General features: G+C 39.1%; 1 protein-coding gene across 5 annotated transcripts in view; it reads right to left on the reverse strand.

Moving 5' to 3' along the window:
• The window catches only part of LOC139620821 (cadherin-4-like), a 399,662-nt gene that overhangs the window by 32,164 nt on the left and 349,627 nt on the right, over window positions 1-17,871 (reverse strand). For all 5 annotated transcript variants that reach the window (XM_071476746.1, XM_071476743.1, XM_071476747.1 and 2 more), the window contains 3 exons: window positions 9,638-9,793; window positions 2,651-2,795; window positions 185-357 (listed from right to left, as the gene is read on the reverse strand). In XM_071476746.1, coding sequence (XP_071332847.1) covers window positions 185-357; window positions 2,651-2,795; window positions 9,638-9,793 — 474 coding nt within the window. The remainder of the gene's footprint in view (window positions 1-184; window positions 358-2,650; window positions 2,796-9,637; window positions 9,794-17,871) is intronic.

Here is a 17,871-nt window from a genome sequence, read left to right on the forward strand (position 1 = left end):
TATCTTCTAACCAGCTGTAGTTCATTCAGACTGTGTGCATAATATTCAGTGTTCAGAGTTTTTCATGAGTAAAAGCATCGTACAGTTCTTATTTGTGTTGATTGTTTTGGTTAATTTTACATGATTTTTAAATTTTTTTTAACAATAACAGCCTTGTGAATGCTCTGGGATGGAGAAGACCAACCTCTCGATCAAGACCAGGTGCCACTGTCACAATATCTCCAGTCTCACTGTTGATGGTGAACATGTTGGGGATGGGGCTGTGTGGCGTCTGGGACAGGATTCGATAGCGCACCATTCCATTAGCAGTGGTGTTGTCGTCGGCATCAAACGCTGACAGGTGCATCACATATGTTCCTGAGAAAGAAAAGAATATTTCTCAATGTGCACGGGCACAGGCAGCCAAGCATGCTGAAACATGTCAACTCAAATTCCATCTAAATACAAACAGATATATTTTAGCCTGAGTTTGTTTTAAAAGCAAGACTAGGTAACTTTTTAATGATGGAATAACACAATCCATGGTCGGACATGGCTTGTTACGACTAGTAGCTTACGGTGGCTGATGTTAGCTAAAACTAGCTAGCTATTGCTGTGTAACTGAAATTACTGAAGCAGTTTGCTGACTTAATGACTCTTTTGTAATTCAGATATTGTCAGACTTGGTCTCATAAGTTCACAAAACACTGAGGGAAATTCAGTGATATTCCATATTTGCTACTTGTAGCCATGGTGGCTGTTGTCTGGCAAAATTGACATGTAGCTGTTTATATTCTAATTGTATCCATAAAATAAATGACTCAGTCCCTATTTAACTTTGAATATTTTGTGCTATCATGCCTTATATTGGCTGGTTTAAAGCTAAGCAGCAGGAGGAAGAGGCTGCAGATCCACCATGTGCACTGCACTGCTCTCCTTAATCAACCATCCTACAAACAGATTTTATTGACATGTATTGGAAATAATCACACTGATACTGGTTAATGTTTATATAAAAGGAGCCAATACACCATAACATGTTCTAAAGCAGTTTGATAACACTTTTTTCACGGCAGTTTCACGATTTTCACTCATCTGTACAAATTTATGCCAGCAGAGAAATGTTGGACACCTATTTTGCAAATATTAATGACTTAAACAAATAGAAGAGGGGCCAAACACAGACATACAGTACATTCAGATACAAGATAAGCTTTTATAGCTATACAACTCACATTATATTTTGCTTTAACTGATGACAAACATTGATAAGACTAATATTGATTTGTATGCACAGTTAAACTATGCATAGAAGAAGCCACTATCCTCCAATGAAGGCACCACTTGTTTGCATTCCTGCTTCCACACACTCATATAACTCTGTGGGATCACTGCCTGTCACCCAATCTCTCCATCTCTCTCTCCCTCTTGCTCTCCTTCTCCCGTAGCTGATTCTAATTGCCAGAGATAGTGATATCATGCCAGTGACAGCCCCTGTCCGAGGATAATTGTAACCGCAGCTCCCATTTCAAACTTCATTACATTTCAAAGCAACATTTGTCAATGACTCGGCCAGAGGGAGCACTCTAAAGGCCTCTCAGCGAGACGAGAAATAAAAGGCAGCAGCAAGAGAGAGGGGGAGAAGAAATGAAAGAAACAGAGGACAGACTCCATATTTGGTTAGATTCCAAGTGGAGTGACTGTCAGTCCTCCACCCATTACTTTTTTCTAGAGATGGAGGGATAGAGAGAAAGAGATGAAGAATCACAATGTGGCGGGTTAATTTCATTAAGCCTCACTCTTAGGGGGTTTAATGTGGACCCTTTGTACGAGCGTCCTAAGCTGTGCCTGACAGGATTAGGTCCCCATAATGACTCTTTAATTTGCAAACTAATTCAAGTCTGTAATTGGCCTTCCATTGAAACCACTGGAGCTCTAAATTCTAAAACTCTCTTTTTTATGATTATTGTTTAGCAGAATGTCATGCATGCCACAGAGACTTGTCTGCTATGTGGGGGAGGGAGAAGGGGAAGGGAAGGCAGTGTAGCAGAGAGAGATAGAGAGACAGACAGACAGAAAGAAAGAAAGAAAGAAAGAAAGAAAGAAAGAAAGAAAGAAAGAAAGAAAGAAAGAAAGAAAGAAAGAAAGAAAGAAAGAAAAATGAAAAGGAAACCAGTGCCTGGACACTTCTTAAGATCACCCCTGGTGCAATAAAGTTGGGCTCATCAGGTTCACACTCACACACACACATGCACACAGAGGGCTCATCTTCGTGATTCTTTCGCTCTGAGGTTAGACATAAAATGACCCAGTGGTGCTACAGCGTGGCACATTTCATCCTCAATCTCCTCTCCAGCCTGAGCACCCTCTTTGGTTTATGGCCACTGCCACAGCCGGCTGAATGAAAAGCCACTATAGGAGACAGATTCTCTGTCTGCTAAATCAGGGGGAATGGAAAATTCTCAGTTGTGTCAAAGATTCACTGGTGTAGTCACACTTTTAATGACACCAACGTCTCCTGATGTAATCGTGGCTTGTCATCAGTCCACTTGTATCTAACACCATCACACATTCCTTTAATCTTTCAAATCTTTCTAATCTTTAATTAATTCGTCTACCTGCTTCACACTTCATGTTTTATCTATCCTTCCATCCATTCATATGTCGATACCTGGTTTTGAGCCTTCATCCACAGAGCCATTGTAGACCTGGTTTTTGAACTCGGGTCTGTTGTCATTCATGTCAATGACGAAGATGTACAGATCAATGGGGTTCTCGACCTGGTTCCCATTCATGTCCACAGCATGGGCACGCAACTGGAAGACAGAAACACAAGAAATGAAGTTAGATTGTAGCCTGAATATTATTGAGGGAGCAGAAAGTAATGACTTGATCAATAATTGACGAGTCTGTGGTGATTGCTTGTATTGGTTTTATGGAGAAAATTATTCATGTAAACATTTGGTATTTGAAGGATGAAAACATTTCTTAAGGGTATATCTGTCTCACAAGATTGGTCTGCATTTTGTACATTTTAGTTTCCTTTGATCATAGTTTTTACTGGATCTCACTACTATCTCTTAACAGTGTCCTTTAACTGTCCTGGTGCCAAAACCAAGTTGAGAGGAGAAATCAGGTAATGAAAATGTTGATACATTCATTTGAGTCGTCCTCAAATATTACAGTGAGCACACAGAAATATGTTTTAGGAGCAGTGTGCTCCTAAAGGTGTGTAATAATTTTTCTAAAGACACTAGAGTAACTGTAAACATCTGACAAATGTTGATTTTGGTGACTAAAATCATATTTCAATTTAGTTTAGGTTTGTTCAGTTTTAATACTTCTAACAATGTGGCTAGATACAGTATAACTTTCAGAGCCAGTGCCTGATAAAGAAATTTAGACCACATTTACAAGTCTTTAATGAGACTGTAAATGTGTTGTCCCTAACTTGTAAGTCGCTTTGGATAAAAGCATCTGCCAAATGAGTAAATGTAAATGTAAATGTAAATGGCTAAAGGCACAAATGCCAGTCTAATTACAATGTGCTATTCACTAGGTTTATAACAAATGCAAGTAAAAAAAATAGCATTCCCTATTTCGTCTGGTTAAAGAACCCCAGACCTCACTGTATGCTTCCCACTTCTGAAACCAAACCTTCACCGCGGGTCTGCTGTCTACAATAATTACAGGCTTAAATGATGAAGCTGTATTTTTACAATTGCTGTTTGTGCCTTAATTCAAACAGCAGTTTTGCAAATAGTCCTTGGCATGTTTGAAAATCAGTTCTTTGTGGGATATACGGTCTTATCCTTTCAGTGTATTCCCAACTGTCTCCACTCACAGAAGTGGACGTATGAACAGCAGAAACAACATAAATAAAACACCAACAAACTGAGAGCAAGTGTTTTTATCCTTCAAGGTGAATACTTTCAAAGCACCTCTAAAGCCAAACAGTATTTCTATGCCCTGTTCTTCTGAATTTAGCATTTTACCCTGCTCATGAACAGACTGACTGATAAAGTCTGCATCATTGAATTATACAGTATTACAGAATTAAAAGTTTCCAAAAGCCCAACCATAAAGAATAACATTAGGGTCAGAAATAAAATTCAGGGTATCTTTCTTTTGCCTTTCTTTTGAGAAATTACCTTTGTGGTCATGTACTTTCTCAAGACTTCTTATCTCTTTTACACTTAGTCCCCAGAAGTTTTTATCTCAGCAGAAACCAAAACAAGAAACATCTTATTTTATTGGAAGTTGGCTCTCCTGTGAAGGCGAGGTGTCTGTTTCAGGATCACGGTGTTGAATCCCAGACCAGACATTCTGTCTGATTTTGTTTGACAGAGAGTCTTGAAATCTCTCCGCTTTTAGTCTGACTCCACAAACACAGTCAGCACATCTCAAATTCAACTCAGCTGTGCTCAGACGAATGGAATCACCAACTAGGATTTCTCACAAAGTTTGGACATGAAGTTATTACTGGAATCGATACGTGCTGTAAAATGTGTCCTCTCTGCTTTCTCTCTTACGAAGTCTGGTGGAAAAATAAAAGAAACAGAATGAATGCAAGGGAGAGCAGAAAAAAATAGGTGAACTATCAGGGAAATGTTGAGTTTAAGTAAATGTTTGTGGTTTGTTTTTTCACTCCATACAAGAAGGTCAAACTAACAGACTGAAGTGGCATCTCAAAACGAACTCCGCGCTTCTCTTTAAAGCTGTTTTGATTCACTTCACCTTACCTGGGAATGTTTATATCCCTGAACATGACTTATTCAGAGATATTCCTGTCAGGTGGAAGCGTCAGGGATGTTTAGTATATTCGAAGGAAAAAAAATTCAGAATTCAGATGCTGCTCATACGAACATAGGATAATAAATATTTATTCTGTTAAAATGTCAGAAATCAGTTTCAGACAGACAATGAACCTAAAAACATTCTCGAAACAGATGAGCATTTTTTTTTTTATTCTGTATGGAGAATTGAGGGAGTGATATTCTTTCCATCTGAGCATGCCTGATTGAAAATGTGCTACCTGGCCACTGAAAGAGCATGAGAGGCAGATAAGTGAAATAGCCTCTAGGCTCGTTGTGGCAGGAAATAGAATAAGAAGCATTCTCCATCGGCTCCTTCTCCTCAGAGAGGTGAAGATCCTCTCCACTGCTGCCCATCCTCTCCTCTCCACCGCCTGCTTCCACTCTGCACCTCCACTGAAATTGCGTCTTCAGGTCTCCCTGAGGTTAATTTGACTTTACTTTTTCCACTGCATTGTCTGATCTGTCCTGCACCCAATATCCGTGCGCTGCCATTGCATATTGCATCTGGGTTTGCTGTAACAGGCTAGGAGCCAGACCTGTTATCTCTACCCACCCTCATCCCTCCATCCCACATGCACCCACACCCTAATTCAATAACAGCAGGAGTCAGAGATTACCGCCATGTTTAAAGAAGGCAAAATGTAATACTGGGTCCACATTAAAGTTATTATCTTGAAAGGCAAGGGGCGAAAACAGACTGTACCAGGCAGTGCTCGGCATTTGGCAAAGAGGAAGCATCCTGATAGAGATAACAGCAGACCAGACGCTCCAAGGTTTTTTTCCCTCATAAGAATGCATCTTGTTGCAAGGCTAGTTTTGAATTTCACAGTGCTCATTCTTTTGAAATAAAAAGAAGTAGACTGTAACTTTGTTCTGACCTTGCATAAAATATGAAGTAAACAAACGAAAGAGCACAAAGTCATATTCTAACTTTGTGTGTGTGTTGTAGTTTTCCTGGATAATACTGTGCACAAAATCCTCCCTGTCTTTAAAGTTCTTGGATTGAGGAAGTTCATGTTTTATATAGTCTAATTGCTGACCTGTCCCTGGCAGCATCTAATGTGAGAGGCTTTTAATTGAACTACAGCACCTTCTTCTTCCTCTCTTCCTCTCTACACATACATCTTTACCTTGTCTTATCTGGTTTCTCTCTTCACTTTGTTTTCCACACCAACTAACACTTCTCCTTTACAACAAACATTGAGTTTAACTAAAGCAGCCCTTAGAAAGCCTCCACCTTTCTTAACAAATCACCTGATTGATTGGAGTCTCTTGTGGGTATAAATCTGCTCAGCTCCCACAAAAAGCTAAAAGCCAGCTCAGCAGGACTGAAACTCAGACTAGGTTCCCATATAAATACAAGGATAGCAGCAGGAACAGAAACAGAGGGAACCAGACACAGAAACCTTAAGTGATAAACCCCGTGTGGTTTCTCTCTACACCAAAGCATCGGGGCTCTCCTTTCATGGCAGCAGAAATATTCGTGGAAAGACTAGCTTATGCAATATGACAAGTTAGTACTTTCTTAAATTGTGCTTTGCCCGACTGCTTGATATTTCCATTCTTAGACTAGCATGCACAGCACAAAGGCAAGAGTAGAGGCGCAAAGAGATGGCAGTTTCACTCAAATGAAGTAGAGACAAGACAGGTGTTGGTATTTAAAAAAAAAAAAAAAAAAAAAAAAAAAAAAACTGGGTTCAAACCAGTACAGCATGCACAGAACAAAGATGGCTGTGCACACTGTGCATAAGCATTTTTACATTACTGTTTATTCACAGGTTAAACAAACTATACAGTGTTAATTAGTCAGCTTTAGAAGTATATTTTTGAACTTTGAAAGAGGGACTCCAGTTGAACTGGCAGCAAAAGTGTTGGGAGGTCAGTTGCCTTGCTCAAGGGCAGATTAACAGAAGCAGTTCAGAATTAGCCAGTCTAGCTCTGCCCAAAAGTAAAAAAAAAAAAAAAAGGTAAAAAAAAATCTGCATATCTGCACCTCTAAATTGTTCTAATTTAGAGGGTTATTTTCTGGATTTTAAATCTTGGCCGGGAGCACTGACTTCCTGTCAATGCAGTCTTTGGTAGTTGCCTGGCAACCTCATTGTGACAACAAAACTCAGCATTTATGTTTGTGTAGAGATTAAACAAACAAAATATACTGTTCTAATTAGTGGGGTTTTTTTAAGTTGCTGGAAGGCAACTTAGCCATGCTTGCTGTTTCCCATGTGTCCAGATTTTGTGCTATGCTAAGCTAACCTGCCACTGGCTATAGGTTCATATTTAGAAAGACGTACAGATATGACGGCAGTATAAATCTTCTCATCTAAGTCTTGGCAAGAATGGGGATGAGCGCAATTCCCAAAATGTCAAACTATTTCCTCAACACGCAGACATGAGGTTGATATTTATCATCTTAGTCTCAGAGAGAAAGCCAATAACAGTATATCCCAAAATGTTAAGGTTTTCACATCTTGCCCTCATTGAGGTTTAATTTTTCCACTAAGCCATTTTCTCTTTGATTATATACTGTCCAGATGGAAAATATTTGGACAGTTTAACATTTTTTTCTTCAGGCACTCGATTCAGCATACTCTGTTTGAAATTAAATAATGGATATTACATTAAATTGCCAACTCTCTGCTTTAATTTGAGCATGTAAACATCATTATAAAAGGAACATTGTGGGGGATCTCGCCCTTTCAACACATGGTACCCATATTTAAATACGTTTAAAATTAATTGGACCCTTGGCTATTAAATTATTTTTTGGTAAGCTGTATGTTGTTTCAATGTTAGTTCATGTACAGAAGAGCTCACATGTGGCTCAGAGTTTATTGAGAATTGTGAGTTGCCATTTAGGGCTAAAAAAAGCAAAACTCTATCAGAGCAATATTAAGATGTTTGGTTTGCAGTTGGGTACGTTCTAAAACAGCAGGTGTGCACAGAAAAACTAGAGGATATCCCCTTAATGACTGCACAGCAAGTGAAGAATATTCTCCAGGACGTAGGTGTATGTGTTGTAAACTATCAAGAGAACCTAACCTAACCTCAGAGGATTTGCAACAAGATGAAAAGCCCTGGTAAGCCTCGATAACAGAGAGGCCAGGCTGAAAACACATAAAAGGTTCTTTTTTTAATACAACAAGAAGTTCTTTGGACTGATGAAACAAAAATGAACTTCTGTCAAAATGACAGAAAGAGGAAAATCTGGAGAAAAAAATGACCCACAGCCACCACCTCATCTGTCAAACATGGTGGTGGTTCTGTTATGGCTTGGGCATGCATGTCTGCCACTGGGAGTGGCACACTGCTACTTATTGATGAGGTATTCAGAGGTGTGTAGAGGTAGGGCTATACCTCATCAGGTATACAGGTTCAAAGGGGCATTTTCTGTGCTCAGATTCTACCAAATGCATCCAAACTCTTTGGAGGACATTTTATCATTCAGCCGAAACAACCAAAGAGCTGAGGAGGTAAAATATTTGTGCCTCGTCAAGTCAGGTCAAGGCAATTTAACTTCATTTCATAAGTTTAGGCTTTGACTTTATCCAACTTGGATTTTTTACTTCTGTTACATAATATTTCACATAATCACAACTCAGATTTTTTGTGTGTGTTAATTTACTTTGAGTTAAAGTGAAAGCTTGTATGCTGTATCTACTTGGAATTTTTGGTTTATAAATGAGCATGGATTCTTTTTTTAAATCATTTATTATGTCAAACCTTATCTTTACCCCTTGTGACAGCTTCTGCTGTACTGCTGGCAGTCACAATCAGCTCAAGAACACTCCTCCTCCTTATGACGACCATGACTCTAATGCCTTACACAAGAAGGAGCAGGAGTGTCTGAAGTACAGACCTCATGCTTTGTACTGTTTTTCTTTTGATGAGACAAACCATCTGACATCATCATTTAACATTTTTCATGAACTCGAGATATTCAGTTCTGAAAGTGATAATTAAACAATTTAAACTTGAAACACACAAAGCATCTAATTACACTTAATAATTAAAAAAACATTTGTTTAATATTATTTATTCTTTTGAGTGCCAAGGACAAAGTAAACATGGAGTGAAAATTGTTTTCTTGCATTCCTCATCTACAAAACACAAGTTAGCAGAACTGGCTCTGTATGTGATGAATCACAGATTAAGAAGTTGCCAGGACTGGACTTTCATTGAAATAACTCATTCATTCAACATTGTTTGGCACAATTTCAATCTTTACTTTAAACGCTGAACATTTCTAAAGCCTGAAAACATGTAATTGTTATTTATGCCCAAGAATTAAATCAACGTTTTTCACAGTATTTGAAAAAAGCAATGACCTGATTATTTACCACATTCTCTGACTTACACTTCACCCTGATGTTTTGCACTCAGCACTGCCACATGAAAGAATGAAAAGGTGCAAATTGGAAATTCCAATCAATCATTCATTCATTCATTCCAACATCGCTGTGCACTAAACATGTTGGTAACCTCACAGAGACCAAAGTAAAAGAACACTAATGCCGACACACAACTCTTTAAGGACATTTTGCTTAATGTAATAATGTAGTGTTATTATTATATTGTTGTGTAATGTTTATTAAACTGATTTAATTGAATGGTTTTTAAATCTTAATTGTTTATTCATAATTTGCACTGTTGAACAAATATATATCAGAAAGGGCATTTACATTATGTAGAACTACACTGGTTCTGATTCGGACCCCCGTCTGTTGAGGTGGTGAGGTGACTTATGTGTCAATGGGTTAAATAGTGTATAATAAATTTCATCTCAAAGGTCATGGCTGTTGTGTGTAGATGTATTTGTGACAAAGGGAGAGAGAGACACTCACATGGTAAGAGGAGCGATGTTCTCGATCAAGAGGCTTGGTGACGAACATCTTCCCGAGCACGGGGTCGATATTGAACACCTCATTGGGTGGTTGATCTGCTCCCACCCCAGTGATGCTATATCGGATTGAGATGTCCTGGTCCTGGTCCGAACGAATCTGGATCACAACAAACAAAGAGAAAAACACTAAATGGATCAAATAATTATTAAAATCTCGTAATGTGTTTCATTGAGTGACTTTTCCATCTTATTAGTTTTCTGTCTCTACCCAAGAAGCTAAACTCAAACACACAGATCCCATGGCCAACCTACACCTTTGTACTATGTGGTGTTTATTATTCAAGGACCAGTTGGTGATATACAACCCTAGAGTTTAATAACTTTGTCCTCACACAGTCTAAGAAACCTGATATCACATATTCACTGGAAACATGCACAGGGCACCCACTCTTGCACACACACACACACACACAAACACACACACACATATTCATTACAGTTTGGCATTTCTAGCTACCACAGACTCAAGGATTCCATTAGCGCTGCTGCAGGGAATGCTGTGCATTTTGTTGGCAGAATTGGACTGCTTCAAAAGAGAAATTTAAATTCAATATTTCAGGGAGGGAGAAATGAAATCAACATATATTTACTGTTAACTTTGACAGTCAGCTAGGAGCCTTGCTGGAAATACAGACAGGTTGTGAACAAAATGACAATCAGATAGGAAGGTGAAAATATGAGGTTGTAATTGTTGTCTAATTAGGGAAGCAACAACAGGCAACATCACAATAAACACATTCTGAGGAGGAAAAAAATGGGACAGGCTGAACATGAGAAAATAATTATTCAATAACTGTGGGAGAAGGGAAGCAGAAAGGTTTCGAGAATTAGGCCTGTATTTTGGTTCAGCTTCCCTGGCCAGATATACAGCTAATAGGTGCATTAAGTGCAGTGCTAAGCCTGCAATTTGTGCTGTGTAATTAGGACTCATCTGGAGAAATTTATCAATTTAGCGCCCAAATACAGTCCAAACCTCCAAGCGTACTATCTCTGTCTATGACAGACAACCCGTGAACATCAGCCGGTGATTAAAAAATGACTCAATCATACACACATGCACATACACAGACACACACAGACACACACACACAGACACACACACACACAGGAATGGCCAACACTTTTTCCTCTAATCAATGACTATTTCAGTGGAGATTCTGAGTGGACCAGAAGAGTAAGACTGTCCAAAGTTGTCTCCATCTTTCACCACTCGAGGAACCAATTTAGCCACACTTTTGACACACCAGGAATTCTGCCCTGCTGAGAAAATAGCTGGAGCAACTAACAAGGACAAGGGAAGGACATACCGTATTAGACAGGTGTCATCCTGACTCTTCCTACTGGCGGAGTAAAACCCCGTCACCATCACTGACACTGCTGTTATCACCATTTTCTTTCTCTTGCTCTTCATCAGTATCAGCATTATCATCAGCTCTCTTTAAGAGAGATTCAGTTGCAGTGTGTCTTTCTAATCAAACAAAAGATATCAGTTACAGACACCTTAGCTGTAAAGATGCAAGAGGAGCTGTCACAACAGCCCACTAATGCTATTTGTGCATGTCTGTATATGTGTTTTCTTTGGGGAATAGCAGGAGGAGAACGTCAGAATGCTGTGCACATATCTCAGCAAATTACTGCTGACAGCTATGATAATTAACGAGCTGCAGGCATCGACTGCTATTACTTCAAAGAAACTCTACCCGTTAAACACCAACATACTAACAAATATCCAGCTAGCAGCTCAGTTGAACTCTCAACGTACCACCATTACCCTCCTGTACAGGCAAAGCAACGAGACCACAGCACGCTGACTCCATCTACCTCTCCTGTCGCATTAGAAAATACAAGCAATTACTACACATCCGCCTGCCAAACTGTCTCCCCCTCTCATTCACCCCCCCCATCTTGCCTCTCCCTTCCTCTGCCCTCCCTTCTCCTTTCCATCTCCTTCTCTCTCATCTCCACTCCTTCCCTTTCCTCTCATCTCTCCCCTCCACTCTACTCTCTCTTTCTCTCTCACTTTCTCTCTCTGTCTCTTTCTCTCTCTCTCTTTCTTCGCTTCAGGTCTCTGTGGGGACAGAAGCCATGCATGAAAAATGAAATTACTTCAATCCGTTGGCCTTGGCAGTGGTTTATAAATCCTCACCAGTTAGGAAGTGATAGCTCTCCATAATTCCATTTGGGTTTTCCCCGCCCCCTTGATTTCCTACCCGCTTCCAAGTCGTCCTGCTTGGGGGGGAAAAGAGATTCAGCTGCATGTTTCCACAGTCATTCCAGCCAATTAGCTCTCCCTCCCACAACGTTCACGTAGACGTTTTTAAAACTGTTGAGGGATGGTGCCAGAATCCTTATCCTCATCTGTTTGTACCAAATATTTGCGCATGGCTGCATGTGCACTCATATGCACATTCAAGCGTGCACAACTGTGCTTTCTACAGTGCTGAAAGATTTTGTTTATGCCAATTAATGATTTTTAAAAAAGGATTATACACCAACATTGTTTCACCTCCAATTCTCCCACTAAGCTTGTTTGGACAGTTCAGAGTTGACAATGAGCAAACTGATGACAAACAGCCGCAGCCATGATGTCTGGCTCATGATTAATAATGCATGTAATAAATCACATGCATATAGACATGGTTGTGCATTAAGGGATTCAACAATAGCCGTCAGGGAAATGAGTCAGCTCACTGTTGTTGCATGTTATCAGGCTCCTCCTTTTATCACAGAATATTGTGACAGGCAGGGTGTCATTTCAACAGTAAGAAGCTTTCACTGTCATTTTAGCTTCAGAAAGGCAGTGAATGTGTTGAAAAAGGCTCAGCATGAGACGAGCACTAAGAGCTTCTCATAACTGTATCAGTACTTTTTATTTCCTTTAATGAAGAGAAGGAAACTCTCTCTTTCTTGTTACACCACTATCTTGCACTTCACATGGGACGCACAATAACACATACACGTACAATGTCTCCATTGGGTAATAAATAATAAAGGATTTTCAATAATAATCAAAAAACGTATTTCAGTTTTTTCTTTCTTTGTCTTTTGCTTTCGTTCCCTCTGATTTTTCCTCTATTGTCTTGATAATGTGTGTGCATGTGAATCTGCAGGGGAGAGAGAGTGGACGAGAAACGCTCAGCCAAGTGAAATCGATAGTGAGAGTGAGTGAGAGAGAAAGGCAGAGAGAGAGAGAGAGAGAGAGAAAGTCATGACTGTATCATGCGGCATCAGAAACCAGACACTGTCTAAATGACCTATTTGTCGACGGATCAAAGCAATTCCCTTCATTACTGACAACTTGTCTGGTTCTTAAGGAGATCTTATCAGTGAGCTTAGCTCCCTTCTGCCAGGCAAAACTAAATCAAATGAGAAATTATCATGCCACCGGGTCTTTGGGGAAAACAGAGAAGAGGAGATGAAGAGAGGGGAATGAATAACACAGAAGCACTGTTCTACCACCACAGTCACTAGGGTGCAGAGGAATTAATTTTCACTGAAAAATTCATGTTAACTAACACTGTAAAGTATCCAGCATATCCAAAGTATATGACTGCACTGCATGGTGTAGAAATGCACTACTACAAATTTTAATGATACGATGAGTAAATGAACTCACAGTAAATGAATCCAAATTGCAGGTTTTGATTAGGTGATGTGTACTGCATGCTGATAGGTTAACATTAGTGTGAGATATGTACAAAGATGTAAGTTGTAGTATAAATTCAATCAAATCTATTCAAGTAGATGATTCTACCCACCCCATTAAACATTTATGGGATTAGAAAAACACTAGAAACACCTTTACATACAACAAAACTGAGGACACACCTGTGTCATCTTACAGATATTACTAGGGTATTTGACCTTACGTATAATTTGGAAAAAAACTGTTTAGATAGATGATGTTGAAAGTACAGGCCTCAAAGTGCAACCTCAAAGCAACAAAAGTACACAGTGGTCACAAAAAGTGAGAAGACCTTTCATTTGAAGTTACGGCTAACTGCACGACCATGGTTATAAAATAAACTGTCAACGCCACAGCTTTCTCCATTTCGACCTGGGTTGTATACTAATGCAACATGGCTCCACATGGTAAGGAATTACCTGAACAGATATGAAACTGGATTGTGATACTTCACAAAGGTGGGAGAGCGAACCATAGCATCAGTAAGCTGCTGAACATAAGCCACAGTTGCAGCAGCAGAGGCACAGGAAGAACCAATAGCAGAAGGCACAGTGGATGTCCTCGAAAAAATGATGCTGTACTGTTTATGCAACCTTGCATTGAAAAACAGACGGGCAAGTGTTTTTGATTTGGCACAAGGTGTCTGTGGAAATTACTATTTCAGTGACTGATCAGACAGTTTGAAGGACAATGCATGAAGTCAACCTCTGCAGATGACATCCAAAAAAAAAAACCATTGCTCACTAAGTGGCAGAAAACCGTCACAATTCATCTCTGAACTCTCATGCTCACTCCACTGGACTTATCCCGACTCTTATTATTCCTGTCTCTGACATACTCCATCTGCCCACCAGTTGGCCATGGACCTTTTCTGCCACCATATCCTGCTCACCTGTTCTCTATTCCCAATCACCTGAGCTTCCCTGCCCACTCACACACCTGTTCCCAGTTTCATCATTATCCAAATCAGTATTTAAACCTGCCATTGCCACCAGCTCCTTGTCAGATCATCTGTTTCTGTCACGGGCTGTTTCCCAGTGTACTTGCTACATGCATGTAGTAGCCTATGCTGTTGTCTGTACTTTCCTTCCTTCTGATCCACCCTTCTGCTTGTAAGACTTATCTCATCCATTAAAGTTACTTCACTGAACCTAAGCCTGTGTATCTGAGTTTGGGTCCTGTGTGCCTGGGCTGCTTCCACCAACTGAAACAAAAACTCCAAGATGTAACTTTGCCAAAGAACATGAAAAGAGGCCTGATGAATATTGGCTGCACATTCTTTGGTCAGATGAAACCAAAATAAATTTGTTTGGATCAGATGGGATCGTGTGTGTGTGTGTGTGGACCTGGCTATGACTAAAACAGTGACTGCACAGTGCAGACCGTGAAACATGGGGGTGGGAGTGTGCTGATATGGGGCGTAAAAAGGTGTAGGAGAGATGATATTTATAAATGGCACAATGAATGCAAGTTTGCACACCCAAAAAATGAATGAAAAGATAAAGTTAAAGTATTTAGTACTATATTTTAAATTAAATTTAGCTTTAAACTGCATTAATTTAATTGTCTTTATTTCACTGTTCTGCTGGTCCTGGGAATGTTGGCCCTTTAACATGTACATGTTCATTTTAATTGTCCACACCTGGGCCCAGGACTGTGCCACAGAGCTGCCAGAGCAGTGACAGGGGTGAGATACTTTTGTTGTGTGTTAAAGATAATTTTACAAGTTATTTTGCAGTTGTTTTATTATAGATATTATTGAGTTGCAAACTGTTAATTTTTTTTAGTTTATGTTAGTTATGTTGCACCCCTTGTGTTAAGCCGGCCAGCTGTTTGTCATTTAGTGAGGTCAGTTTGTTCAGGTTTAGAGCTGTTTGGTTGTTGCAGTTCAGTTTGCTTTACTCTGCACTCAAATCTTTTAAGTTGACCTCTTTGCATCCCAATTTAATTAATATTAACTTTTACTTGTCTTTTTTTTGGGTTAATAGAAACCCACTTCTTCTAAAACTAGAAATGTCCCCATCTCTACTGGCTTGAGCCCTTACATAGTTTTTGGTAGCTCTGCTTGAGTTAGCCTGGCTAGTCTCATTTTTTTGAGGTGTTTCAAGTTCAAACTTGGGCAATGGTAGGCTTCTCTGCCTTGTGCGATACCAGAGCGTTCCTGAGCATACTACTGTTGCATTTGTTTACCTCAGCATTCAAGCTTTCCCTCCTCCCACACAACTCTCACCATGGCAGATTAAAAGAGAAGCCACTATATGTAAACAAAGGGAAGGAACATGGAGATGCTTAGAGCGCTGAACCCAATTCGAAATAGAATTTGTTATGTTCACAGACGCGGTGTCTGCCAGTATACTTGTTACGGTTGCAGGTCTATCCTCGTCACTAGAGGGTCGAGTGCCTGTGAAAGTGATGATACCGGAAAAAGAAGAAGAAAAGAAGATGATGGTTTAGAGTGAGCCCTAGAAGTATTTTTATAGATGCTATTTTGGTTCCCCAAAGCAAACAGAGATGGAAAGCAGAGATTATTGTATTAATAATGGACGAGGCATACTGGACTTTTATTGTCATGGTTACAATAATAAAAACACTGTTTAACTTATGGACTGGTCATGGTTTGGTTAGGTTGCATATGGTGGCTGACGAGGGCAAACACGCTTTAAAAAAAAAAAAAAAAAAAAAAAAGTAATATCTCATTTAAATAGGCATACAAAAATGTTAAATGACATTTATGGATAAAGTACTTTGCTAAGTGTTTTAAATTAGTATTACCATACTCAATTTTTTTGTTTTCCACATGGAGACCAAATTTTAAATTTTGATATGTTAGAGTTGGAATAGTGTGGTGATTGCATGTTATCTAATACTGGAAGGCAGAGTAGCTTTGGTTTGGCCTCATGGGTTGAAGCTCAAGCTTCTGCTGAACCTGTTTCACTTAGAGCTCCCCTAAGAGGTCTGTAGCACTTCCCTTGTGTTGTCTGGATATGCAGCTTTTTTTCCTGTTGCATTTGTTCTGGGGGTTTGTTTGAAAACCTTCGTTATCAAGGTTACAATAATAAATGTGCAGTTATGGTTGTGGGATGGCCATGGTTAAAAGAAACAATGATGACTATTTGTTTCAAACAGGCAGCGAACAACAGTCTCCTGTGTTTTGTCAAACCATCCATCCACCACAACCTCCTCTTAAGATCTTTACAATACACACATGGCTTTCTCTTTTGCTTAAAGGCATCTAACAATAAAATGAAACTATGGGTCATAAAAAGCTGGTGCCACAAACGACCTTTGGGGTCATTTTTTACATGACAGTCTCTTAAAATTAGTACATGAGAAATACTTTAAGAGTACTTTAAACATTATATATTGGTGCATTCTGTTTTTTACATGCACTGCAATTCAAGCAGACAATTGCTTTTCTCTATGCTATGCTTTCATTAATGGATTCAGTTCCCTAATCTACAGACTACCTGAAAGATGCATAAATAAAGGAACTGACTTCGTGCTGTCTGGTTTTGGTCAGGACATTTATAGTTATAGCCATTATACATATATAATGACTGCCCTTGAAACCTTTTGAATTATGGGTATGTTTGAATATAGTCTGCAGCATATACAGAGAACAGCAATTATCATATGCACTGCTATAATATTCTTATGGGGATTGTGAATGAGATTGAAAGCAGCAACAGTGCTGTTGTGTGCGCATCCACAAGTGCAAATCACAGAACCCTTTATTTACATGTGTCAGTAGAAGACTAGCTTAAAGTGGCCTTAGAATCACTGTAGATGTGGTGATAGACAGATATATTATAGATACATTATAGGCAGGCCCAGATAGCTGTGGTAATAGCAGTTGAAAAATGACTTGAAAATGTCTTTGACAGAGAAAATTACTTGGATTATTATTATTATTGAACATAAATAGATAATATAAGCTTAATGAGCCAGTCTTTCAGACTCCGTGAAAATTCAAAAATAATTTGACAAAGAAGATACAGTGTAAAGGGTAAAACTTCACCAGTTTAGTCTAAGTTTGTACGTCTTTGGAGTTGATCAGGATATCACAGTTTTGATTCATTTGTGCAGGCAAATTAAAAATTTGTTCTGTCACTATTTAGAGGAATTAAATATTACATATTTAAGCAAAAGCCTTAACACCCAATTAATGTCAAAATTCATTTGCACATTGTTCGCGCGCATTTTTGCCAGAAAAACAGAAATTTGTAAAAATGTCTCTTTTATAATAATACAAATTACAGCAAAATTCAAAACATGCATGCATAAAGTGTATGTTGTGTTGGAGGGTGGTGAACATCTGTCCTCACTGTCCACTCAGTGGTCTTACGAAAAAAAATGTGTTGATATATGTTGAGTCATGATCTGCCAGGTCATAGGCTCAGTATTGGATACATCTTAAAACCATGCATTGATTTGTTAACAGAGAACTGCATAAGGCTCATGACATCTTCTGTTTTTGTTTTTATTTAGTC

This window comes from Trachinotus anak, unplaced genomic scaffold (assembly GCF_046630095.1).
Source record: "Trachinotus anak isolate AG129_WGS33_773 ecotype Australia unplaced genomic scaffold, CSIRO_AGI_Tana_v1 ptg000004l, whole genome shotgun sequence".
In the NCBI taxonomy this organism is placed as follows: domain Eukaryota; kingdom Metazoa; phylum Chordata; class Actinopteri; order Carangiformes; family Carangidae; genus Trachinotus; species Trachinotus anak.